Below are 26,284 nucleotides of genomic sequence, written 5' to 3' on the forward strand. Positions count from 1 at the left end.
GCGTCAACGATGAGGTCACACATATTACCGACGTTATTCTCACAGCTGCGGAACGTTCAATACCACGCACCTCCGAATTGCCCCGGCGCCCCCCAGTTCCTTGGTGGAACGAGGCATGCCGTGACGCAATACGTGAGCGGCGACGTGCTCTTCGCATTTTCCGTCACCATCCAACTTTGGCAAACTGTATCCGATATAAGCAGCTCCGTGCGCGATGCCGTCGCGTCATCCGCGATAGCAAGAAGGCAAGCTGGAAATTCTTTATTAGCTCATTTAACACCTTCACTCCCTCCTCGGAAGTTTGGAGTCGGCTTCGACGGTTCTCAGGCGCGCCTAGTTTCTCCCCGGTCTCTGGGCTCACTGTCGCGCATGATACCTTAGTGGACCCCGTCGCAATTTCTAACTCATTGGGTCAGCACTTTGCTGAGATTTCGAGCTCTTCAAATTACCCGCCAGCGTTTCTCCCGAAGAAACGTGCAGCGGAAGTGCGACATCTTGCTTTCTCCTCTCAAAATCGCGAAAGCTACAATACTGTTTTCTCCATGCGGGAACTCCAACATGCCCTCTCTTCTTCTCGCTCCTCCGCCCCAGGACCGGATGGTATCCATGTCCAAATGTTGCTGCATTTATCAACCCATAGCCTGCGTTACCTCCTTCGCCTTTACAATCGAATTTGGACCGACAGTACCTTTCCCAGGCGATGGCGGGAAGCTATTGTCGTTCCCGCTCCGAAACCTGGAAAGGACAAACATCTCCCCTCTAGCTATCGCCCCATTTCTCTCACGAGTAGTGTCTGTAAGGTTTTGGAGCGTATGGTGAATTACCGTTTAGCTTGGTGGCTGGAATCCCGCAGTCTTTTAACACCAGCCCAATGCGGATTCCGAAAGCATCGTTCTGCCGTTGACCATCTTGTTGCTCTCTCCACTTATATCATGAACAATTTTCTCCGGAAACGCCAAACGGTAGCAATATTTTTTGATCTGGAGAGAGCATACGATACCTGTTGGAGGACAGGCATCCTCCGCACACTGTTCTCTTGGGGCTTTCGAGGCCGGCTGCCCCTTTTTCTTCGCGAATTTATGGCAGAGCGCACATTTAGGGTGCGGGTGAACACTACTCTCTCCCGTACTTTCTCCCAAGAAAACGTGGTACCCCAGGGCTCCGTGCTGAGTGTTGTACTGTTTGCCATCGCCATTAATCCAATTATGGATTGTCTCCTTCCTGATGTCTCGGGCTCCCTCTTTGTGGACGATTTTGCGATCTTCCACAGCTCTCAACGGACCAGCCTGCTTGAAAGACGTCTTCAAGGATGTCTCGATCGCCTCCACTCGTGGAGCATCGAAACCGGCTTCCGTTTCTCACCCAGTAAGACCGTTTGTGTTAATTTTTGGCGACGTAAGGAGTTTCTTCCGCCCTCCTTACATCTAGGTCCTGTCAACCTTCCGTTTTCCGACGTCGCTAAATTCTTGGGTCTTATGTTTGACAGAAAACTGTGCTGGTCCTCCCACGTTTCCTATCTTTCGGCTCGCTGTCTGCGTTCCCTTAACACCCTCCGTGTCCTGGGGAGCGGACCGAGTGGTCCTTCTCCGCCTCTATCGCGCCTTAGTGCGCTCGAAATTGGATTATGGAAGCATAGTCTACTCCTCTGCTCGGCCGTCTATTCTTCGGCGTCTCGACTCTATCCACCACCGTGGATTACGTTTAGTGTCTGGAGCTTTTTACACCAGCCCTGTGGAAAGCCTTTATGCTGAGACTGCTGAACCTCCGCTGTCCAATCGGCGGGCAGTCCTTCTGAGTCGTTATGCTAGCCATCTGTCTTCCATGCCTGCTAATCCAGCGCATGACCTTTTTTTCGACACCTCCTTTGATGTCGGGTATGCAGGCCGTTCCTCCTCCCTACTACCCCCAGGAACCCGCTTCCGTCAACTGCTCCATTCTCTCTCCTTTTGCTTTCCTAAAACCTTCTTGACAACTTGGGGTACAGCACCGCCTTGGCTCCGTCCCCGGATCGACTTGCTCAGAGACCTATGTCAATTTCCCAAGGATGGTACCCCTACACTTGTCTACCGTCGGGCATTTGCTGCTCTATGTGCACAAATGACGGAAGCCACATTTATTTACACCGACGGCTCGAAAACATCGTTAGGTGTAGGGAGTGCCTATATTGTTGGCGACACCCCAAATCACTTTCGGCTTCCCGACCAGTGTTCGGTTTATACTGCGGAGCTTTACGCTGTTCTCCAGGCTGTCCACTACATCCGCCGCCATCAGCGGATACAGTACGTAATCTGCTCAGATTCTCTCAGCTCTCTCCTAAGTCTCCAAGCTCTTTACCCTGTGCACCCTCTGGTCCACCGGATTCAGGACTGTCTGCGCTTGCTCCACCTGGGGGGCGTCTCAGTGGCGTTCCTCTGGCTCCCGGGACACGCTGGTATCTGTGGGAATGAGGCGGCCGATATTGCGGCCAAGGCTGCAGTCTCTCTTCCTCGGCCAGCTATTCAGTCTCTTCCGTTTACCGATCTACGGAGCGGTTTATGTCGCCAAGTTGCTCATTTATGGCATGCGCATTGGTCAACACTTCCCCACAATAAATTGCGGGAAGTGAAAGCCCTTCCTTGCGCTTGGACCTCTTCCTCCCGAACGCGTCGTCGGGAGGAGGTAATTTTAGCTAGACTCCGGATAGGGCACTGTCTTTTTAGCCATCGACATCTTTTAAGCGGTGTCCTCCCCCACTCTGTCCCCACTGCTCTCAGCTGTGGACGGTCAGACACCTTTTAATTGAATGCCCCTATTTTAATCCGTTACGCTCCCGTCTACAGCTATCGCCTGATCTATCGTTGATTTTAGCAGATGACACGCGCTCAGCTGACCGCGTTCTACAGTTTATTAGTGACAGTGAAATGACGTCAGTCATTTGATTTTTTTTTTTTTTTTGGGACAACCAACCCCTTTCTATAGTGGATTTTTAAGCATTCCTTCTGCCTTTAGTTTCTCAAATTTTATGACTTTGTTCCCCTTGCTGCTGATTTTAAATTTCGTTTTTTTCCTGTTTCCTACGTCACGGGCTGGGCGCTAATGACCATAGAAGTTTTGCGCCCTAAAACCACAAAAAAAAAAAAAAAAAAAAAAAAAAAAAATCGGAAATCGCGGCATATTCTGAAAAAGCAGCGAAATATTTGTTATAAGCAAGAATACAGAAGTCATTGCTGTTCGTCTCACCACAGTAATTTATCTTTCATTTTTTAATCAAACTAAAAATAAAAATTATTCAAACAAGCCTATGTACTATATGCGTAGCCAGACATAACCATGGATAAAATGTAAACGGATGTTTTTTATTACAAAACGGTCAGAATAGTGACAGCTAACTTCAGCCAGTTTTGCACCGTGCTTTTTCCGATCAGAACCTCCCTCACTTTTGCAGTTCCCTTTGACGAAAGAAAAAGCCGCGGCTACAATATTCGTAGCAGAAACGCCATTTGATGTAGACGGGTTGCGAAGTCCACGGTCGGAAGGTAAACGACACCCATGCAACTGTCTCAGATACATCTCGCTCATGGTCAACAATGGAGTTCTTGCTGCTGCTAAGGTAAGATATTGTAGAATCTCAAAGGTTGGCGAATGGGTGCTGAAGAAAATACTACGCTATTTGGGCGTAAGCTTCCTATATTTGCCGATTTCTGCCTACTAAGGACTGGAGCGAGACTTGGAGAAAGCAAGCAACAATAGTGGAGGTTTTACGTAATTTACCTGATCCTCCAACCAACTTCTGGCACACCCAAAACGATCTTGATAAATTTGTGCCTTGTGCACAAAACAGTCTACATTTCGTTGGCGTGCAAAATGCGCAAGTTTCAGTTGTAATGATCATATTTTCTTGAAAAAGTGTTGCAGCTTTTAAAGTACTGGGTGGTTATAATTAAAGTGCAGCTTATCATCGAGGTCCAGTATGGGCGGTTATTTTGTATGGCAGCGAAACGTGGTATACAGACAGGGTGGTCCATTGATCGAGACCGGGCCAAATATCTCACGAAATAAGCGTCAACCGAAAAACTACAAAGAGCGAAACTTGTCTAGCTTAAAGAGGGCGCTGTGTTTGGCCTGCTAGATGGCGCTGCCATACGTCAAACGGATATCAACTGCGTTTTTTTTTAATAGGAACCCCCATATTTTATTACATATACGTGTAGTACGTAAGGAAATATGAATGTCTTAGTTGGACCACTTTTTTCGCTTTGTGATAGATGGCGCTGTAATAGTCACAAACATATGGCTCAAATTTTAGACGAACAGTTGGTAACAGGTAGGTTTTTTAAATTAAAATGTAGAACGTAGGTACGTTTGAATATTTTATTTAGGTTGTTCCAATGTGGTACGTACCTTTGTGAAATTATCATTTCTGAGAACGCATGCTGTTACAGCGTGATTATCTGTAAATACCACACTAATGCAATAAATGCTCAAAATGATGTCCGGTCAACCTCAATGCATTCGGCAAACAGCGCGTAGTTCACCTTTCGTAATGTTCGCGAATGCATTGACAATGCGCTGACGCATGTTGTCAGGCGTTGTCGGTGGATCACGAAAGCATATCCTTCAACTTTCCCCACAGAAAGACCAATCCACCTGTCATGAAAGATGCTATTCAATACCGCGTCAACCGCACGCGAGCTATGTGCCGGACATCCATCATGTTGGAAGTATATCGCCATTCTGATGCAGTGAAATATCTTGTAGTAACATCGGTAGAACATTACGCAGGAAATCAGCATACATTGCCCCATTTAGATTGCCATCGATAAAATGGGGGCCAATTATCCTTCCTCCCATAATGCCGCACCATACATTAACCCGCCAAGGTAGATGATGTTCCAATTGTCGCAGCCATCGTGGATTTTCCGTTGCCCAATAGTGCATATTATGCCGGTTTACGTTACCGCTGTTGGTGAATGACGCTTCGTCGCTAAATAGAACCCGTGCAAAAAATCTGCCATCGTCCTGTAATGTCTCTTGAGCCCAGTGGCAGAACTATACACGACATTCAAAGTCGTTGCCATGCTGTTCCTGATGCATAGAAATGTGGTACGGGTGCAATTCTCAACACCGACGTTTTGAGATTCCCGATTCTCGCGCAATTTGTCTGCTACTGATGTGCAGATTAGCCGCGACAGCAGCTAAAACACCTGCTTGGGCATCATTATCTGTTGCAGGTCTTGGTTGACGTTTCACGTGTGGCTGAACACTTCTTGTTTCCTTAAATAACGGGCGAATGGTCCGGACACTTGGATGATGTCCAGTATACCGAGCAGCATACATAGTACACGCTCTTTGGGCATATTGATCACAACAGTCTTACATCAACTCGATGTCGACCTTTCCCGCAATTGGTAAACGGTCCATTTTAACACGGGTAATGTATCACGAAGCACTATGCCGCCAGCACTGGAGGAATGTTACGTGATACCACGTACTTATACGTTTGTGACTATACAGCGCCATCTATCACAAAGCGAAAAAAATGGTCCACCTAAAACATTCATATTTATGCACGTACACCACGAATATGGAATAAAAATGGGGGTTCCCATTTAAAAAAAACGCAGTTGATATCCGTTTGTCCTATGACAGCGCCATCTGGTTTCCCCTATTTCGTGAGATATTTGGCCCAGTCACGATCAATGGACCACCCTGTGTATGCTAGTGCGTTAATGCGGAAGCGATTTATGCTGGAAAAAATTAGTTCCAGTTTTGGCCACCAGTTGCATATCTGGCGCTATACAGCATGTCGTCGACGTCTTTGGTGTTCATTTTAAACAAATTGTGAAAGTGGCAGTTAATAATAAAGTCAGCATTATGCCCGTCTCAATTGTTTGACCTTTTCTGTTCCTAACCCATTATAAAGGGTGCAGCAGAGGAAACGCATGTTTCTTGAACCCCTAGTATGCGGCGACGACAGGGGGTATTGGCCTTGAATGAATGTTGGCAGACTGCCCATACAATGCAGTTTCAGTCGCTATGGAGCGTAGAGCATCGTGCGTCCATTGTCGAGCACTACTTTGGAAACGATGGTTCTGTAGTCACAGTGCAACGTCTTTTCCATCAAAGTTTTAAAGACTTGAAAGTCTCTTCGGGTTTTAAAGAGTTGGACGTCGAGGTGCAGTGCCTGATCGAAATACTGTACTCCGATGGGTTGGAGCGTTTATAAGTACTGGATCTGTGATGAAAAAGAAACCACCTGGTCTTCCCCGTTCAGTTCGTACTCTGGAAAATGTACACCGAGTGAGAACGGCAGTTCTTGCTAGTCCGAAACGATCGGCTAGACGACAGGCTGTAGCGCTGGGTATGTCACGTCGTTCGGTTCACCGTATCTTACATGATGATCTTCAAGTTTCACCCGTACAAGATAATGATGATCGTCCAGCAGCTTAGTACAGGGGATTTTGTGCAGCGCAGAGAGTACTGTCGCGTAATGGACGAAATTTTTGCGGAAGATGCAGATGCTACGGTCTTCATAAGTGATGAAGTACATTTTCATGTAGACAGTTACGTCAATGTTCAAAATTGTCGGTATTGGGCGCTGGAAAACCCATATGAATTACACCAAAGACCTCTCCACAGTTTAAAAGTAACAGTGTGGTGCTGTATTTCAAAGATGGGGGCTGTTGGACCCTATTTTTTGAAGAGGAAGGAACTGCAGTTACTGTGACAACAGTGCGCTGAATTTGAAAGGCATGAACTGAACATGAGAGAAAAATATGGTTTCAGCAGAACAGTGGCACAGCTCACACGGCGAGAGCATCAATGGAAGTGGTTCGACAAATGTTCGCAGGACATGTTATATCGAGATATGGTGATGTTCACTGGCCCCCTCGCTCGCCAGATTTGTTGATATGCCACTTCTTTTTGTGGGTATATTTAAAGTCAAAAGTCTACATGAACAAGCCTCGCACAATCTATGATCTGAGGAATTCCATTCGTCAGGAAATTGAAGCTGTGCCGAATGAAATGTTGGGGAGAGCCATGCGTAACTTTTGGGAGAGGATCCAAATTTGTATCCAGCAAGAAGTACGTCATTTCCAAGACATTATTTTTCGAACCTAATTAAAGTATGCATATTTCAAAACTGCATTAAAAATCTATCACTTAATGTTTGTTTTTATTATTTTTATAAAACCGTGTCCCAGTCATTCAAAAGTGAAAAACATGCGTTTCCTCTGCTGCATCCTGTACATGGAAACATTACTATAACATCTTTCTTGTATTCACAGCGCCAGATTCGCAACTAATTTTTTCCATCGTAAACTGGTTTCGCATTAACGCTTTAGAATATCGACCAAGTTTCACTGTCATACGATAATTACAACCCACATTAGACCTCTATGAGTAGATGCCTTTTAATTATAACCACCCGGTAATTCAGCAAGATATAACCAACAGTGAAAAGTGGACCAGTGAAATAGTAGCAGGTGCTATGGTTCTTCCCAGAGAAGCTGCTTATTTGCAGGTCTTTCTTCTAAATGTGTTCTGCTGCACTATTAAAATTAGGCTATATTAACAAATCGATGCAAGAAAGGAGTGCTCTTGATGCAGTGAGTTGGCTAGCTGGTTCGGCGAAAGAAAAAACAGTAAACGGCTATGTGAAGGATTTTAGAAATAGAGTAAACTCCAAAGATATTTGTGATTTTATGTCCATCCAAGACAGTGTTGTTGCTCAAAAATGAAGAGGTTGGATTTAGAAATGGCCGACTTTATGGCATATTTGATCCATACTGAGGCACTGTTTGAGCTAGAGTGGTTCAAGGTATTTGATGATCAAATTTAAAACAGATAGAACTCACATATATCAAAAATTTCACTTGACTTTAATTACCTGCCAGGGAATATCTATATCTTACCTTGAGAAATCTGCAGCCGATTTTGGGCCAGCTACAGCAGGCATACAGCTGAGTTATTTAACAAGGTAGCAGCTTTCTAGTTTCTGGATGAAAGAGTTAATTAAGAGTGTTGACACGTTTTCCCATCTTGATATTTTGAAACTATATTCATAGTTCTGAGGATATTTATGACAGTGCCAATGACTGTTGCAGTCTCATCAAATTAAAGGATACAAAAAAATAGTCCATAATAGCTGAAAGCAGAGTGCCAAAGCCAAAGTGTCGACAGAATACGACACAGCAGCTGTATCAAATTAAAGAATACAAGAAAATAGTCCAGAATAGCTGAAAGCAGAGTGCCAAAGCCAAAGTGTCGACAGAATGCGACACAGCATCTGGATCAAATTAAAGAATACAAAAAAATAGTCCATAATAGCTGAAAGCAGAGTGCCAAAGCCAAAGTGTCGACAGAATACGACACAGCAGCTGGATCAAATTAAAGAATACAAAAAATAGTCCAGAATAGCTGAAAGAAGAGTGCCAAAGCCAAAGTGTCGACAGAATACAACACAGTGACAATAAATGAGTTGACCTCGCTGAAAGCAAAAAAATCACTTTAAAATTATAACGAATAAAGCTGTGGCAAAGGGATATTTTCTCAATTCTTCATTATAGCCCCTTTCCTTTTTTTCTGGTTAATATTTTATGAGAAGTAAATTATATCTCTTCTTTATTATACGGTGCCTCATACCAAAATCAGTGTACAACTGCTTTCATACATCTTATCACACATATTTCGTTATATTAGCGATGTTTTTAGAAAGTTTACACAATCTACTTGGTACAATAATACACTTACATTTTTGTGTGCAACATTTTTCATCAGCATAAACCAATTAAGTATCTTTTTGAGTAATGTTTCGTTTTCATTTAACCGACTTACAAAAATGTGCTAAATCTCTGTAGAACGAATTGTAGAAACGCAGTTCACAAGGGTGCGGGGGCGGGAGGGTACAGCTTTGACATCTCTGCAGAGGGCGCAGTGTAGTCTCTGCACGGCTCTGATGGATGGGCTGCGAAATTCCTTATGAGAGCGATGAGTCACATGATAAAAACAGCAGAATCTGAAATATTCCTCTCCACCTTTGTTTATAAATGCCAAACTGTAAGAGTTTTGTCGACACAGTTTACAGGTAGAGATATAAGTGGTGAAATGTATCTGCATACTAGTGTTCTGATGAAGAAAGGTTTTCCTTAGGCCTATTATTCGTGCTCGTGTAAAGTGTAACTGAAGCAGCGGTTTAACATAGGACGACATTAATTACTTACTTTTCAAACGAGTAGTTTTTGCAGGCTACGGGAATAGAGCTTTTTACTACTAAGTAAAAGCAAATTTTATTAGAAGATAACTTTATGGACTGTATGAAAGTAAAATAAAACGTTTTAAGGAAGTATGTGTACATGTTTCTGAATAGGCTCTCCGTAGTTGTCCAATGCTGCAGGCCGCACACTACCTTACACCAGTCCTGCACGAGGCTAACTGGTGGCACCGTTAAAAGTAGCCCGCCTCATCTCTGAATGCGATATTTCAACTTTTTTCTGAGTAAGAGTACACGTCTAAAACAATGTGCACTTTAATGCAGTAATCGATTGTTAGAATTAAGCTGTCAGCAATTCCGTTTATTTCATCAGTGAAGTTAGACGTTTCTCTTTGGAGTCTGAAAAACGACTTTCTCGATAGGAGAAAGTATTGAAATTGTGCAAGCATATGTGAAAACAGGTTCGATTAAGGCAACTCGTTGCCAGAGGATGCTGAAAAATCTTAATTTGAAGCCATGTCGTGTGACGGTTGTGAAGAAAATGCGGGAGGATGACAGAAAATGTGTAGATTACTGCACGTTGTTTTTGAATAACATCAATGATTGTCTGGAAGGCCCTTTCCATTACATCATGAGTAATGAAGCACGGTTTAATCTTTCCGGTCATGTGAATTCACAGAACACGAGGTACTGGGCAATGGAGAACCCTAACATCGTGCGTCAGCAACAACTCCATGATGGAAAAATCGGAGTTTGGTGCTGTGTAACATTAACGCGCATTATTGGACCGATAGTTTTTGACAGCACCTTCAGCAAGGCTGCATATATGAGCCATATTGATACTTGTTGAGCTCAAATCACTGAATATTAAATACAATACTACTTCTTCCAGCAAGATGGGGCAACAAGCCTCATGTTTAAGGTGTCCTTGGAACGAGTGCATGATGTCTTGCCTTCCCTGAGGAACGAACTCTCAGCAAACATTTATGGCCACCACGTCCGCCAGATCTATCTTGGGACTCTTGAGCAGCAATGTCTATGAAACAAATCCACACACATTACAGGAACTTTATTCCGGGTGAATGTATAGTATGCTTAGACGTGTGCAGCTGTGTATTGATGCTGCAGGGGGTCACTTTCAACATATATAAATGTGTTTTTCAATGTTTTTTTTTTCATTGTAAATAATAAGTTCATTTCAGCTCTTCGTTTCTGTATATATTTACACGGAGTACTTTTATCTGTGTCGCCCTGTATTATGATTTGACGACATCGATCATATTGTGATCTCCGCAAGTTGTGTTGTAAACACTAGTAAATACATAAAAGTATTCAAGTAGCGTCACATAAAATCATAATAAAACTTACTTTGTCCAATGGCTCTGTTGCGAAGCTGGAGAAATCTTCGTTCTGTTTTCCGCCGTCATTCTCCGGTGACTCTCCGGTCCCCGATTGCCAGTCCAGTTCTTCTCTGTGTGACAGAACACAACGTACTTTAATGACGAATGCAAAGGCATTACTGGAAATGAGGCAAGGATGTTACAACTGTGAATATTAAGATCGGCTATTTTCAGTCCTGTCAATTGTATTATAGCAAACTATGCCGATCAGCCAAATTGCATTTAAACCACTTAATTGAACAAAAAATCAAACTTTTGATTACATTTAGAAATAAAAAAATTCACATCTGAGGAGATTCCAACCTAAGAACTTCACTTATATAGTACTACACTAAGTCATGTTGTTAAATTTTGACAGTGATCACCTAGCAGCAATGATGAACTACAGCCTACAAACATTCGGTTTTATGCAATGTAAGCTGATCTACGTGATTAAAATGAAAGCATATGTGACGCTGAATCGCGTCTCACGCGGAATTATCCAGTAGTGTTTGGTCAGTGCTTTGTATGAAACGTGAGTGTTTCATTAGCGTCGTTATGTGTGCGTGCTGCTTGTGGTGCGGTTATCATGTATGATGAAACACAAAATAAAAGTGCCAGACCCATGATTCGGGGTTAAGAGAGAATCCCAGCCAAGGATTCGATAGTGAAATGACCAACTGTTTTGGCAGCTTGGCAACGGCGACCTGTTCGGGTGTGACGTTGAGCACTCTGATAGGGGGAAACAAGTACCAACGCGTGAACTGTCAAGTATCAAAAGTATCAAGTAATGTTACGCAGACTACAAAATTGCAAACGCAGCCAAAAAAAAAAAAAAGTTACCTGTCAACCTATAATTCGGGAATGAGCTGACTGGGAATTAACCTATAGTTCAGAGAGTTCTAGTAGCGCCGAATATAGAACAACGTCATATATCTAATATTAACTGTCAGAACACTGTAAATCTTCATCATATGGGAATAGTTGACGACCAAAGAAAGAGAACGCTATCACCTGCATCCTTTCGATCGTAAATATCGGTATTAGGCTAGTAGGGAAGGGAACGTAAGTGTCGTACGAACTTGTGAGGAACGTATCTGTTTCGGAATGTTGTAAGCAACAACATTTTCGCAGCAACAGAATTTGCAGGCGTAGGTCTAAGTGCTGACATGTGTAGCGCACAAACAGATAATCATTAAAGAGTTATCAAAAATGTGAATTATGAAGCGTTGGAAGCGATTCTCAATCCTGCAGTTTGACAAGGTAATGATACACTTGCTTGTTGTTTGGCAAACATGTATCCATTGCCAAGGTAATGATGACGATTTTTCCGAAAGAATTGCAATGTTGTTGTCAATAGACTTCAATATAGCTCTTTCCCATTAGAAATAACTGAGGCTACTTTCCATATAGCAAGACATCATTACATTTGAACCCAATTACTAATACTATAAGCATATAAGACAGCAAATTCAGCAACTGCCAACAACACACTTAGAATACATCAAGGGCGACCGGTAACCTTGCCTTTCGAAGTCGAAAACTTGTGGAACTGATTTAAAGACAGCTGTATTTTTTAAGGTTTAATAGTTAACAGTAACGAAGAAACTAAGAGAAGTGATATTATCTTACAAATGTGGCATGTTGCGGTTGAGCTTTGAAATATGTGCCGTTGTTCAAAGACTGATTCATTGCAAAATAAACTTTCTTGCTGTTACAGATTACTTCCAGTACTCACGCTAATAAGATAAACTCGACTATTGTACGTCTAGCAGCGTATATTTATTTAATAATTGTTTTGTTTGCGGAATCTAAAATACATCTACATCTACATTTACACTCTGCAAGCCACCCAACGGTGTGTGGCGGAGGGCACTTTACGTGCCACTGTCATTACCTCCCTTTCCTTTTCCAGTCGCGTATGGTTCGCGGGAAGAACGACTGTCTGAAAGCCTCCGTGCGCGCTCTAATCGCTCTAATTTTACATTCGTGATCTCCTCGGGAGGTATAAGTAGGGGGAAGCAATATATTCGATACCTCATCCAGAAACGCACCCTCTCGAAACCTGGCGAGCAAGCTACACCGCGATGCAGAGCGCCTCTCTTGCAGAGTCTGCCACTTGAGTTTATTAAAACAGAAACCATATGCACGGCAGTCTTCCTAATAAACTCGATATACTGGCATGTGGTAAGGTTTCTTTGCTTTTGCACTGTTAAAGCTGAGAAGAAGCCAACTTCGGTCGTTGACTATGACTCCCTTGAAAACAGGTGCATAACTGTAGTCTGACACTGCACTTTTTCCTTCAATGATGCCAATTTTGGTTTCCTTAGCTGAGAACCAACAGGAAACTAACTGTGTTTAGTGTCATGATGGCAGTTCAAATTATTGGTACTTAATAATGCCAATATCATTTACCACAGAGGGCACACTGTGGTTTACCGTTTCTCTATAAAAATATAGATACATTTACGTAAATCACTTACCTAAACGGAAACAGACTATTTCTTTGGTAAAAATACAGATATGTTTGAAGGAACTTATAAAGGGATGAGCCATGATTTTCAATATTTTTTTTTCTTTTTCATCTTCTTATCATTGTAAGAAGACGTACTAACTTTCCTCGCGCTCAAATAACGAGACAGCCCTCATATCCTCTGTTTAAATGTTCCCCCCTTCTTACACTCACTTGTTCCTTTCAGTCATTCTCTTTTAAGGTAATTCATTTATCACTGCTGATGTACGTCCTTCATACAGTATTTCCTCTGTACTCTTCACGTACGTCCCGTACAATGCTGCCACAGCTCACTGATAAAAACTATTATTATTGTTACTTTTCTTCTCTGGAATGCACTACTTCAACTACAAGGAAAGGTCTATTGGTACGGCAGTGTTTATTATTCTTGTTGTTATTCTTATTTTAACCATTAGTCTGATGATAAAACGCAGAACTGTACATTTATTAATATGAAATTAATCAATATATACTGGTTTAGTTCTTATTGGCATACATCAGAATGTAAAAAAGGATCATTACTAGTTAGAGATGGGCTAATGAACATAATTCTTGCCAGATAAACTGCACGAATGAAACTTTACGCAGATAAATTTACACTTTTAATGGTGGTAACTATCACGACACACAAAACTGTATAGATTTATGGGGAAAACAATGGTCAAAAACGGCACTGTTACGGAGAAGGCAATAAGTAAATAAAAAGCTCTTGCACATTCTCTTTACGCAGCAAGCTGTAGTAACTGTACACATATGTTTCACCAAATTAATATTTTGCGAAACATATAGGAAGTAGGACATGAAATATTTTAACGGCTTGCTTCTACTGAAAATCTAGGAATTGGACCTTACTGGTTCAACTCTAATTGGTGTAAGAAACCGAACCGATTATAACGAACACACTTTTGCAATAACAAAAACGTAATTTTGTAATTTATATACACGGCAACCCTCTCAGTGCGTTTTATCAATGATAAGGGAATCAAATACAGAAATATGGTAGCTATTTTTATGAAACACTGCTTACAATAGTTAATACTCGAACCAACAAATCATTAAATATATGTCTTATTTCTGTCACAAATTTTACCAAGTGCTATACCAAGGCACATGATTGCAAAGACCTACTCGACTCGTTCACCAGACAACCTTAGTCAGCAAATAATGGAAACTCTCAACTTCAAAAAGGAGTTATCACTCCCTATCGCTGACAAATGGTAAAAAAGGAGCTTGTGTTGCAAAAATATTTCCCGAAACCATCTACGAATAGGTGAATACTAAGCAATCCTGTTTTTAAAAGTGTAAGTAGTTAACCGTTTTCATCACGTCAAGAGCAATCGGATTCCTAGGCCTCTCTTAACTGTCATCGCTTGAGAGTGAGACACGTTAACTTTGGAATATCACTATTGATGCAGTCTTCATACTGATTGTGCTTGTTGAACACGATACGCTTATTTAGTGAATGATTGTGCATTAATAGCTACAAATCAGTCACGCTCGCTTTACGCTCATGAATAGTTTGGACTGTAATAATATACAGTCTCTAACTCGGTAGCGCAACGCTTCGCATGCTTCTCCGGTAAAACATCTGCATCTGAGAATCTTTTCTGGAGAGAGAAACAACGTCGGAACTAGTCTCACGACCAGAGAGCATTGTGATTGATTCTTTCATCGTCTACAATCCTTTGAAAATATTAACTGCCTCTGAGAACAAAGTACATTTTCCCACTAGTTGTCGTGAAAATTCTCTCTCTTACGGAAATGAATTCTGCCGTGTTACGCCTTTCGACCTCGAGGACGTTCAGCTTTTTTGTAAGTTGCAGATTGTAATCACACGTTTTAGGTGCCACTTACGTGTGGGATTCATCGCCGACGCGCGAAACGCCCCACCCCACGAGTCGTCTGCTGAGATGATGTCCTCCTCAGATTCAGCAGCTGTGAATGCTTCCGATCGCCGCTTCTCCCGTTCTGACAGCGTATCGTCCTCCAGCATAAAATCATCACTGTAACACAAATTTATCCATCTTGTCGGATTACTACTCTCTGATATGTTTCTCTTATTTCAAAAACAATTTTATTTCCGTGAGCTGTTTAAATGTAATTTCCTTTTTCGGCTTTGTTTGTAAGTCGAGATCGATTAACGTCATACCCGTTGGCGGTAAAACTTTTAGTAAAAGACGTTGAGTGTTTTGAAAGTGAAACATAATAATATTATCTGTCTACCGATTTACGCATTCAGAGTCTCTAGAAGTGTTGAAGTCGAAGCAAGCACATTGTTACATACCAGCCAGAATCCTTATTACGGAACTGAAAGAAACAGTTGCTTCAATCATTCGTCTTTTCACTGTCGATCAGTTTTATTAGTCGTCCAGTAACTACTGAGATTTACTCCAAATGAACTCGTAGAAAACACAGATATTAGGAAAGACGTTTGCGGAGTTACTATATCTGACTTTCTGCTGCTTAAGTGGTACCAGAAAGAAAACTCTTGATAACAGGCAGACAGCTTCCACTCTACCATTTTCACGTCGCGTTCTAATACGCTGACTCGTCATCGGGAATACGCAGGATGCCAAAGGCGCAGAAGACTTACAGCGCAGGTTGTATACGTCCACTGAAGACTAGGGGTAAAAAAGGGTAAAATCGTTGGGCATAGTTAGCTGGGAGACCCCGAAATGTAGTACAGCCGTCTATTTGGAAAGATCATCGCTATCCGCGCACACTGGTACCTTTTGTTCGTGGAGTAACAGAGTTGTGTGTTAAGTTTACCTTCAGAGTGTAGATGACTTAACAGATGTGTGTGTATCGTGGTGTCATGTTTGTGTTGGGTGATGATGATGATGATGGTGATGGTGATGATGATGACGATGAGAGAAGATGAAACCGGTCCCGGTACAAAACCTACTCCTCTCGAATAGCACCAGGAAGGCCACCGATCTTAACGTCCCCATCCGACTGATGGAACCATTAAAAGTGTCACATGAGCACACTCCATGAGAGGCTGCGCAGAGTTTTGGAATTTAATGCAGACATTGTCGCCAAGTCTACTAATCAAGAGCTTTGCTCCACTACCCCTCCTCCCCCTAGCTTGAAAGGCAAATGGAAAATTGCTGACAGCGCACAGCGTATTCGGGCGGTTACCCACCCCGTACCTGCCACGCCCGACGTTGCGTTAACTTCGGTGATCTGACGAGAATCGCTGTATTCATCGAAGCAAGGCCGTTGGGAGGACAAGAGACAAGTCGGGGTAATTTAATAAATGAACGGAATTAAAAGCACAGAGCGCCGGTATGAAATAATTTCTCGTTTGAAGGTTGAAGATAATTGCAATTTTTGTTGTAGCAGTAATTAAGTGCCGCTCCTTCCGTTCTGAAAACGGGCATTTCACTTTTACATTTCACTCTGGATCGTGATTGGCATGACATAAACTACAAATTTGCCTAACATTTAGACAACAGTATATGAGCAAACATCAACAATTATTAGGTCGGTTTGAGAAGTCTGGAAAATATTCATGAAAGAACAGAAAATTATTTTTGCGCCTTCATGGTTGGTAAGCTTGATTAGTATATTTCAACAATATACAACGAACAGTTCATTCTTGATAGCCGTCTGGAGAGGTCGGTGTGCCGAATGCGAAAGAGTTTCATGCTGTTTTAAATCTTTTCATTTCAATGGTTGGACTGCAACCAAATCAAAACAGAAGTGGATGAAGTTCATGTGGGCTCTGCACCATCAATGAAGATCATTTACTTTTGGATTAATTAATTTAAACATGGTCGGTCAAGCACCAAAGACGAGGCACACTACTGCCGTCCAATTGTCACCCCAAAGCAAAGCACTGACAAAATCCGTGATATGGTAACGCTGAATAAACATTCGCGAGATTGACGAGACTTGCATCACAGCGGATAATATCCTGTGAAGAGAACTGCCTACGAAGAAGTTACGTGTGACGTGGGTACCGTTGTAACTCAGTCAACCACAAGTGTCTCCGGCACAACATTTTAATACAAAGTCTTGCGATTTTTAATCTCTATTCGCAAGAGTTTGGCGCCGATTTGTGATTGCTGATGAAACATGGGTCCATCATTACACACCACAGTCAAACGGCAGTAAAAACAACGGACAATGGGTGTGAAAGTACACTGATGAGACAAAGACCACTTTGTTAGCTGGTAAGGTGATGGCACAAACTCCCTTACAATGTGTTTCTATGTTTTTGGATGATGGAATGATTGACAAAATAGTTACACAAATACATAAATTACAATATTACAAGTAAAATTTTCACGAGAACGTGATTGTAAGCTAACAGAGGTGGTTGAAATAAAGGCATTCATTGGACTGTTGTACAGGCTGGTTTGAAGAAAACAAATCATTTGAAAGTGAAAGAAATGTGTACTGATGATGGTACAGCCTCTGATTCTTTTTTACAGTAACAATGTCCATAGAGCGCTTCTTACTTTTTGTTAAGAGTGTAACGTTTTGAAGATATCCATACTCGGGAGGCAATAATGCAAGTTGCGCCTATCCGGGAAATATTTGAGGTCTTTGTTAGAATTTGGAGATATATACCGGAAGACAGCCACCAGGACCTTATAATTTGAGCAACGCGGCTGCTGACGTAGTCAAGAGAGTTGCTGCTCCTATATTGAACAGTGGTAGAAACAGTATCTGGAGAAATGTGTCTTTCATAACATCCCCTGCACATGAATGCCACATGTCTGGACAATTATTTTACGTCCATTCAACTATTTAAATAATTGAAAAATGACTACAGAACAACAGCAGTCGGCACATCACGCAAAAATAAAAAAAGAAATCTCTCCATTATTTTTGTCAACAAAGAACAGACCGATGCCGAGTTCTATTTTTGGTTTCGGTGAAAACAATGTCATCATATATTACGTACCAAGGAAAAAAACGAAGAAAATCGTACTTATCCTCACTCCACAACGACGATAATATCGATCAAGAGACAGGTACTGAAGCTAAATCAGAAGTTGTTACATTTTACAACAATACTAAAGGAGTTGTGGGCGTTGTTGATCAAAAGAAAGAGGATTATTCTGTTGCACAAATTTCTTCGAGGTGGCCAGTGAGACTGTTCTTCACTATTTTGAACATAACTGGTGTCAACGCGCAAATTATATACTAAGAAACCACACAAAATACAATTGCAAGACGTGTACTCCTGAAAGATGTATCGTAAGAGATGGTGAAACCACATATTTCACGAAGAATAACACTGCAGAACATTTCATCGGCTCTCAAGTTCCGAATGAAGCGGTTTGTACCGTTTCCTAATGTGGAAACAGAGACATGACCCAGTGGCTTTTGTGCGCTTTGTCCAAGAAGGAAGGATAGACACTCTAAAAAGGCATGTACTTTGTGTCACAAATCACTCTACACCGAGCATGTGACATTCATGTGCAAGGGATGTTATGAAAGACACATTTCTCCAGATACTATAGAATACCGATTAATTAAAATATATGCAATTTTTTATTTTTTATATATTATATTCGTTATATGTGTCATAAGTAAATAACCAAAGTTCAGACTTTATTTATGGCTAAGACTGCATTTTTTGTTACTTATACCTTAATAAATTATGTGATTGCGTAGATAAGTGCCTTCCATTTCATATAATGATTTTTTATTGTAGTATCATATTTCATTTTTCTAAAGAATACGATTTAAGTAGCGTAAGCATTTTGCTCTCGCGCGCCAAACCGTGTAACTTCTAAGGCGCACCTACTTAGGGGCTAAAAGAAAAAGCAGTCTACTCTAGTTAGCCGGGAATCTGTGAGGAACAAATTCCGTTCTTAGTATTTGTCGTCTCTGATTACCACAAAAGCGAAAGCACTACTCAGCCAAGAACAGATGTCCCCTTCCTCCCAAGCTTACCGACAATTACCGAACTGAAATCGTAGCGCTGCCAACATATGCAGTCTAGCAATGCGTGATGCGGTATTATTTCAGTAGGCATTTCATAATGAAGTAGACACACATTTGAACATGAACACATATACAACGCTCTTTAACGAAATCTTTACGGCGCTCTGAGCTCAAAGTGCATCAACAGTTCAGCAGTCCCGGCACTGACGATAGCCCGCCTCCCCGTATGTAGTATCTGCTTCTCTCTGTTCTGTACGTGTAGTATTGTGTTTATTGTGTAGTTTTTTGTGCTACCTATTTACCTATAATTATGAGTGATTGTGAGGAAGACACCGTTCGTGTACTCTTACTCCACCAAGAAAAATACCCAGAAAAGGCGGCTGGATAAGAAAAAAGGAAGGTACGCAGCATCGCTCACAAAATTTTAGACATCAGTGGTTAAAGGATCGGTTTTTAAGGACTGGTTTATGCCAGACACCAATGATTCGGCTAGAGCTAAGTGTACATTTTGCCCGTGAACATCGATGTAGCTGAAACATCTAATTTGAAAACTCACGCCACTACCAAAGAACATATAAATAATAAACCTAGTTCTAGTGTAAAAAGCAAACATTGACGTCCCTTGGATTCCAAAAAAGCTTAACTCCACAAAGTACAGAAAAAAACACGTGCAGAAATTAAACTTGCTGCTTTTTTTGCATAGCATGACATTCCATATACGGTTGCTGACCATTTGATACCAGTGTTAAACGAAGTTGTGACGGATTCTAATTAAGAAACCAGAGCTTAAACGAATCAAAGTAACAGCAGTGGTAAAGAACGTTCTTAGAGAAGGTCATAAATCAGAATTAGCCCAAAAACTACAAAAAAATTAATTTTCGGTCATGAAGGACGAGACAACCGACATTTCAATGGTCAAAACTGCTTACGTTGTGGTACGCTATTTTGATCAAGAAGTTCAAAGAATATGTAGCACATTTTGGGAGCTGCACGAAGTTATTAAGAAAAGAACAGATATTCCCACAGCCAGCGCCGAGGTTTTATACAGATCTCTTATGGATCCATTCACCAATTATAATGTCCCGCCGGCCGGAGTGGCCGAGCGGTTCTAGGCGCTACAGTCTGCAACCGCGCGACCGCTAGGGTCGCAGGTTCGAATCCTGCCTCGGGCATGGATGTGTATGATATCCTTAGGTTAGTTAGGTTTAAGTAGTTCTATGGGACTGATGACCACAGAAGTTAAGTCCCATAGTGCTCAGAGCCATTTTTATTATGTCCCACTGTAAAATGTTATACTCTTTGGGTCAGATGGGTGGAATGTCATGATGGGTGAAAACGATTCCGTAAATCCTGGATTACAACGGGATTTTAAAGGAATCACAATAGTGAAATGTGTTCGTCACTCAGCCCATTTGCGTGCCAGCGAAGCCTGTATATAGTTACCTGAAAGTATAGAGCAACTACCTCGTGATATTTGTAACTGATAAACACCAGTTTCATTTTCGTAACTTCCAGTCATTTGTTGAAGTGGAGCCCCACCTTAAACCACCTCAGACGAGATGGCTTTCACTGGCTGCAGTGGCTCAAAGAATATTAAAAAGTGTGAAGCCCAACGTCAATTTTTTATCGATTTCACAACAAATCGTGCACATAAAGCTAAAGCCGATGTGCGAATCGGGCACTATTTATTTCTGAAAAACTCTGCAAGCCATTCTACAAACTATTTTTGTTTCCTTGAATGGTCGCTCCCTTTATTTAATAAATTCAGTCTGGAATTTCAAAGCGAGAAATTAGTTATTAACAATCGTGAAAGTAGTTATTCACAATGTACGTGAGGAAATATGCGAACTCTGCCAGGAAATCCTATTGCGTTATATACAACGTGAATGAGGCCAAACCCAGGTGAAGTAGTCCCTGAACGTCTGCGTCATCAACACCATAACACTGAACTGTATTTTGGCGTCACAGTGTTGGAGCTCTTAAAACATTCATATGTGGTCAGACATCCTGCAGATATTGAACAATTCTTCTCATGTTGCAAAAATTTCTACAGAGTTGCTGCCACAGAAATAAATAAAACGATACAACGTGGAGGACACTGTTTTGTCAAAGTTACGAATTTTCAAACCAGAATCAACGCTCTCTCACAATTTCAGGAGCCGTTTCCCAACACTAATGCCTCTTATTGAAGTGGTTCCGCTTATAATTGCACCAGATCATCACGCAAAAAGAAACAAATAATAGACGATCAATGGAAACGGCTGCCAAACACACAAGCTCGATATCCTGAAGGATTGAATGCAGTTAGTGATCCTGATAAGTTTTGGGACGTTTTGCTGGAAACTGAAGATTTTTCTGAGCTGCCTCTTTTTTCTCTAACTGCACTGTCTCTACCTCATACAAATTCTGACGGTTAATTTGATAAAAACACACATAAGAAAGCAGCGAACTGTGGAAAGTGTGACAGGTGCAGTTCTTGCTGCAAAGAGCTTAATAGAACTAACACGTACTGGAATTTGCGTCAATTTTGAAGCGACAAAAGACATGTTTAGCCGTATGATTAAGGAAAAATTATACGGCAACATAAATAAGAACGATGTCAGTGAGGCTGAGTGTGTACCTGACATTATATTTGGAGACATAATCTAAGGCTAGAAAATACCACAAAAATTTGATAGTTGTATGCAGACGTAGATTATATGGCGCCACAGTTGAGAGATCTGTGGCGGTGTCGTGGTCTAAGTCGCACCTCTAATGACAGACCAGAAATGATAAACGCTTCAACGTCACCAAACATTTGCCAAAGCAGCGAAGAGGTTTTTCCAGCAATGAGAGGGGAATATATTCCAGTCAGCTAACAACACAGTTAACTAAAGTGCCTTAAAGATCGTCTAAATAATAATAATAATTACAATAATATATTATGTACCTGTGTATTTTTATAAACTAATAAATTATCACCTCGTGGTGAAAATATTTATTAATGTGCATTCACCTCGATGTATTATGCGCTTTTGTGAATCGTTGTTACTTCCGAGAGTGAAATTAAATTATATCATAGTTGTTGATCGATATTAAGCATTCACGCATTCCAGTATGTCTCATCACACCGTCTCTACCCACGCCCAAACAGCCGATACGAGCAACGTGTCTAGAGCCTGAGTCTAGAAAATATGGCCACCGTTAACATTTTGTTTGTTTAACTCAAAATTTTTTAAATTAACATATTCCTGCTAAATTCACACTCACTTAATATGTCTTGTTTTTGGTTTTATAACCTTTTAAATGCTTGATAAATGTAATAGCCTTGAAAGCCAAAGTACGAGATTTTTAGTTGTTTATGTACAAGGAAAAAAGTTCTATGTTTGGCAACCCCAGATAGCGTAGTTGCAGGACAGTTTCAAAATGACGTCTACAGGTGATGTACGTTCAAGCAATGTGCTGTCATTAAATTTCTCACTGCAGAGAAAGAAACTATGGGGAATTTCACAAACGCTTGTGCAAAATCTGTGGAGCATCTACAGTCGACCAAGTACAGTTTGTTGCTGGGCAAGGAGGGTGAGGTCATCAGAAGGCGGTTCGGCGGCGCTCCACGATTTGCAGCGGCCGGTGAGGCCATCCACAGTTGTCACACCTGACATGTTGCAGCGAACAGATGTTGGCATTCGCGAGGACAGATGCATTACGACTCTGACCGTTGGCGCTGCATCTGTCAATAAGCAAAGCACTGGCTCCGTCACCAGGACAAGGATTGGTATCGACAGGGCATACACACCCTGGAATCGCGCTGGAGGAAGACCTTAGAACTCCATGGAGATTGCGTGGAAAAATAGGGTGTGCAGATAAAACACCATTCTTTCGCGTGTGCAGTTCTCATTATGTTCAATAAAGAACTGTTGAAGAAACAACTGCGGTACATTACTCTCTGTGCAACCCTCGTATACACATGTAGATGTAGAAATGAAAGTGGGGACAAAATAGGCAGGGAACAGTTATCAGATTTACAGTTAAAATACCATGCGAAACGTTCAGTGTCTAGAAACTGATATTATACAAAACACAGTTCATTTAAACATATTTCGGAGAAAGATTTGTAGAGATCGACTCCTAAAGCCATGACAATCGACCAGTCGATTGACAAGCGGGAAATCCTTATTCGAGTCCCGGTCCAGAACAAATTTTCATTGTCATCATTCCATTCTACAGCTGATGGTAGTCATTACTTGCAATTGCGAATTCATCTGATGTGTTTAGTAATGGCTGTGATCACCGTAGTGCATCGTCATCAGAGTAACACCGGCACTGCAATATCGTATGTATCTGCCGATACCGGGCCAGCGACTTTCAACACATCTGACCTCTACGTGAATACACATAATGAATGTACGTGTACAGATCGTAGACGTATGCTTGACGACATGTGGAAGTTTGGGTCTGGCCGTGAGTCTTGCATGGATAGCCAAATGGCACAGTCAGCCTTCAGCGGCGCAGCGGTTCAGACGGTGTTTGAACCCCTGCCGCACGTTTGCGCGAGAGGTGTTTACGTTAAGTTAGTAGCGGTGTGCCGCGGTAATGCACTGAACGAAACATGGCCTTCTCTTTTCGCAAATCGACACTGAAATTTAGTTTTGTTAACAAATATGCTCGACCGAAGGCTTACGAGATAGAACGTTATTTACAGGACAAGGTAAAAATCGAACCTGACGTACACTGAAGCGGCATATGACGAACTTCTATTCCGACACCGACAAGGTCTTCGTTTCTGTCATTCGGACTGAAATGTTGGAGCAGTTACAGTTGAACACACCGGTATGGGACTGCGAACGATCCACGTTTTTGAGCTTCCATTCGAGGGGCCAGAAGAATTGGTGACAGACGCCTTGCGTCCTTACGGCACGGTCCTATCCCATGTGGCCAAAAAATGGGCGAGTTTCAAAACGTATCCTGTCCTCAATGGCGTCAGACAAATTCGGATCGAACCCCGAAAACATGTTCCGTCATACTTGCACGTCGCTGGTTGGAGGGCGATTATCATCTACGACGGACAACCAAGGACGTGCTCTGGGTGTGGGAAGGAGGGACACTTGCGTTCTCAGTGTACTTAACACAGGTTGTTGCAGCTGCCACGGGATGATCCACCACTCACACCGAATACGACTATGCTCCCCATGACCTACGTCGCCGCATTACGCGATGACGTAGGCCGCGCAACAGAAGCGTACCGGAACTTACAGATAGAGGCAGAACGTGTCGAGCCAACGAGGACGACGTTCCGCTGCACCGCCTGCAGAAGTCACAGGACGCCCTCTCTTCGGTGGTGCTTACGACCCCTTCTGATAAAGCCCTTACAGACGACGATAATACAGCGCACGATTCCGACGTCCCCCTACAAACATCCAGAGGCCACGCTGACTTCTGATTCCGAGACTCGGCAACGGCGTTTTCGGGCAAAGAGCAGACGACCATGGATACAGAATAAATGCCTAGCGTGTATGCAGGGGTAGCCTGCGAGACAGCGACGCGACCTTCCTATGACGATGCTCCAGGAACAGCGGAGGAGTCCGATCGACGGCAACAGGCTACTGAGGAGGCTAGGCGCCTACAACGCACGACAACGATGGGAAGCTAGGGGACTGGTCGGAAGACCCACCCCCGTGGGGAACAGATGATGCCGGAGGAACTGCTCCCACAAACTCTCCCGGTAGAAGACCGGAAGAGTGCACGGAATAACGGCAGACCATATGAGGGGACGGCGGGGGACGTTAGGAAGAAAGCAGCCTGTGTACGGAAGAATTAGCGACCATAAGGTGCCCTGCTTATGTTGACAGCCATGCAACAAGCTTATCGGATAGGGTCTGTTAACATCAATAGCATTGGGACGCCGGTAAAAATAATGATGCTCAATGACATGATAAAAAGCTGCAGATTTAGAGGTAGCGCTGTTACAGGAAGTTCGTATGCTTCCCCTCTCGGACTTTTACGGTTACGATATTTACTGTTCCCTGTGTGACAGAGGTGTTGGCACTGCGATACTAATGAAAGAAGGGATACGTGCAAATGAATTAGAGTATTTGCTTTCTGCCCGTGGTATGGCCGTGCTCATAGGGGGAATACGTTTGATCAATATGTTCGCACCATCAGGTTCTGATAAGAGAAGAGACAGAGCAAATTTTTACGCCTATGAGGTTACATCGTTGTTCCAGGGAGATACGATGCTTCCTCAACAGGATAGTCCAACATCCTAACTACACTCCTAGCCAAGAACTTCGGGAGCTGTTCGATGGGATGGAATTAGTCGATGCATGGGACTTGAAGTATCGCAACCAACCAGGATATACATTTTTTACGAGCCACTCCGCAAGCCGTTTGGATTGGACCTATGTTCCAAGGGTTAGCCATGTCGACGGTGGATGCAGAAATCTGGCCGACCACGTTTACAGACCATGAGGCATATATTTGTACGGTTAACGTTGATAGACAGCAGGTATGGGGACGGAGGGGTAACTGGATGATGAATGTCTCTCACCTGTGTGATGCAGAATGCAAACACGTGGTGGAGAACATGTAGCATGGCAATTCTTATGGTTCTGTCATACAGTGATGGATCGAGTGCGCGAAGCCAACCTTATGGAGGACGTTAATAGGTTATGCGAAGGAGCTTTCTCGACAGCAACGCACGACCACTGACTTTTATTTTAAGACCCTCTAGGAACTGTTTTCTTAATACTAAAAAAATGATAAGGTACAGTTCGCGAAAGCGGGAAATCCGGGTTCGAGTCCCGGTCCGTCATTTCATTCTACAGCTGATGGTAGTCATTGTTCGCAATTGCGAATTCATCTGATCTAATATTGAGCATATCTGGGATGCCTTGGCAACGTAGTGTTCAGAAGAGATCTCCGACCCCTCGTACTGTTACGGATTTATGGACAGCCCCCTTCTGGATTCATGGTATCTGTTCCCTCCAGCACTACTTCAGACATTAGTCGAGTCCGTGCCACGCCGTGTTGCGGCTCTTCTGCGTGCTCGCGAGGGACCTACACGATATTAGGCAGGTGTACCAATTTCTTTGGCTCTTCAGTGTATAACCCTCCTCCAAAATGGCTTTCCGAGACCGATGAGACAGACCGTACACTGACAAGGGGGAGGTCGAGTCAATAATTAAATCGCTGAAGACTAAGGACTGTCATGGCTATGAGGAAGTATCTAGCAGAATACTGAAATACTTTCCTGCACATGTTAGCCCTGTACTTACCTATATTCGTAATTTTTCCTTTAGGAATGGTCAGTTTCCTGAA

General features: G+C 42.5%; 1 protein-coding gene across 1 annotated transcript in view; it reads right to left on the bottom strand.

The window, feature by feature from the left end:
- The window catches only part of LOC124795898, a 72,869-nt gene that overhangs the window by 5,311 nt on the left and 41,274 nt on the right, over positions 1–26,284 (bottom strand). The window contains exon 4 of the mRNA XM_047259978.1: positions 10,562–10,664. Within this exon, the coding sequence (XP_047115934.1) occupies positions 10,562–10,664 (103 nt within the window). The remainder of the gene's footprint in view (positions 1–10,561; positions 10,665–26,284) is intronic.

The sequence above is a fragment of the Schistocerca piceifrons genome, chromosome 4, assembly GCF_021461385.2.
Source record: "Schistocerca piceifrons isolate TAMUIC-IGC-003096 chromosome 4, iqSchPice1.1, whole genome shotgun sequence".
In the NCBI taxonomy this organism is placed as follows: domain Eukaryota; kingdom Metazoa; phylum Arthropoda; class Insecta; order Orthoptera; family Acrididae; genus Schistocerca; species Schistocerca piceifrons.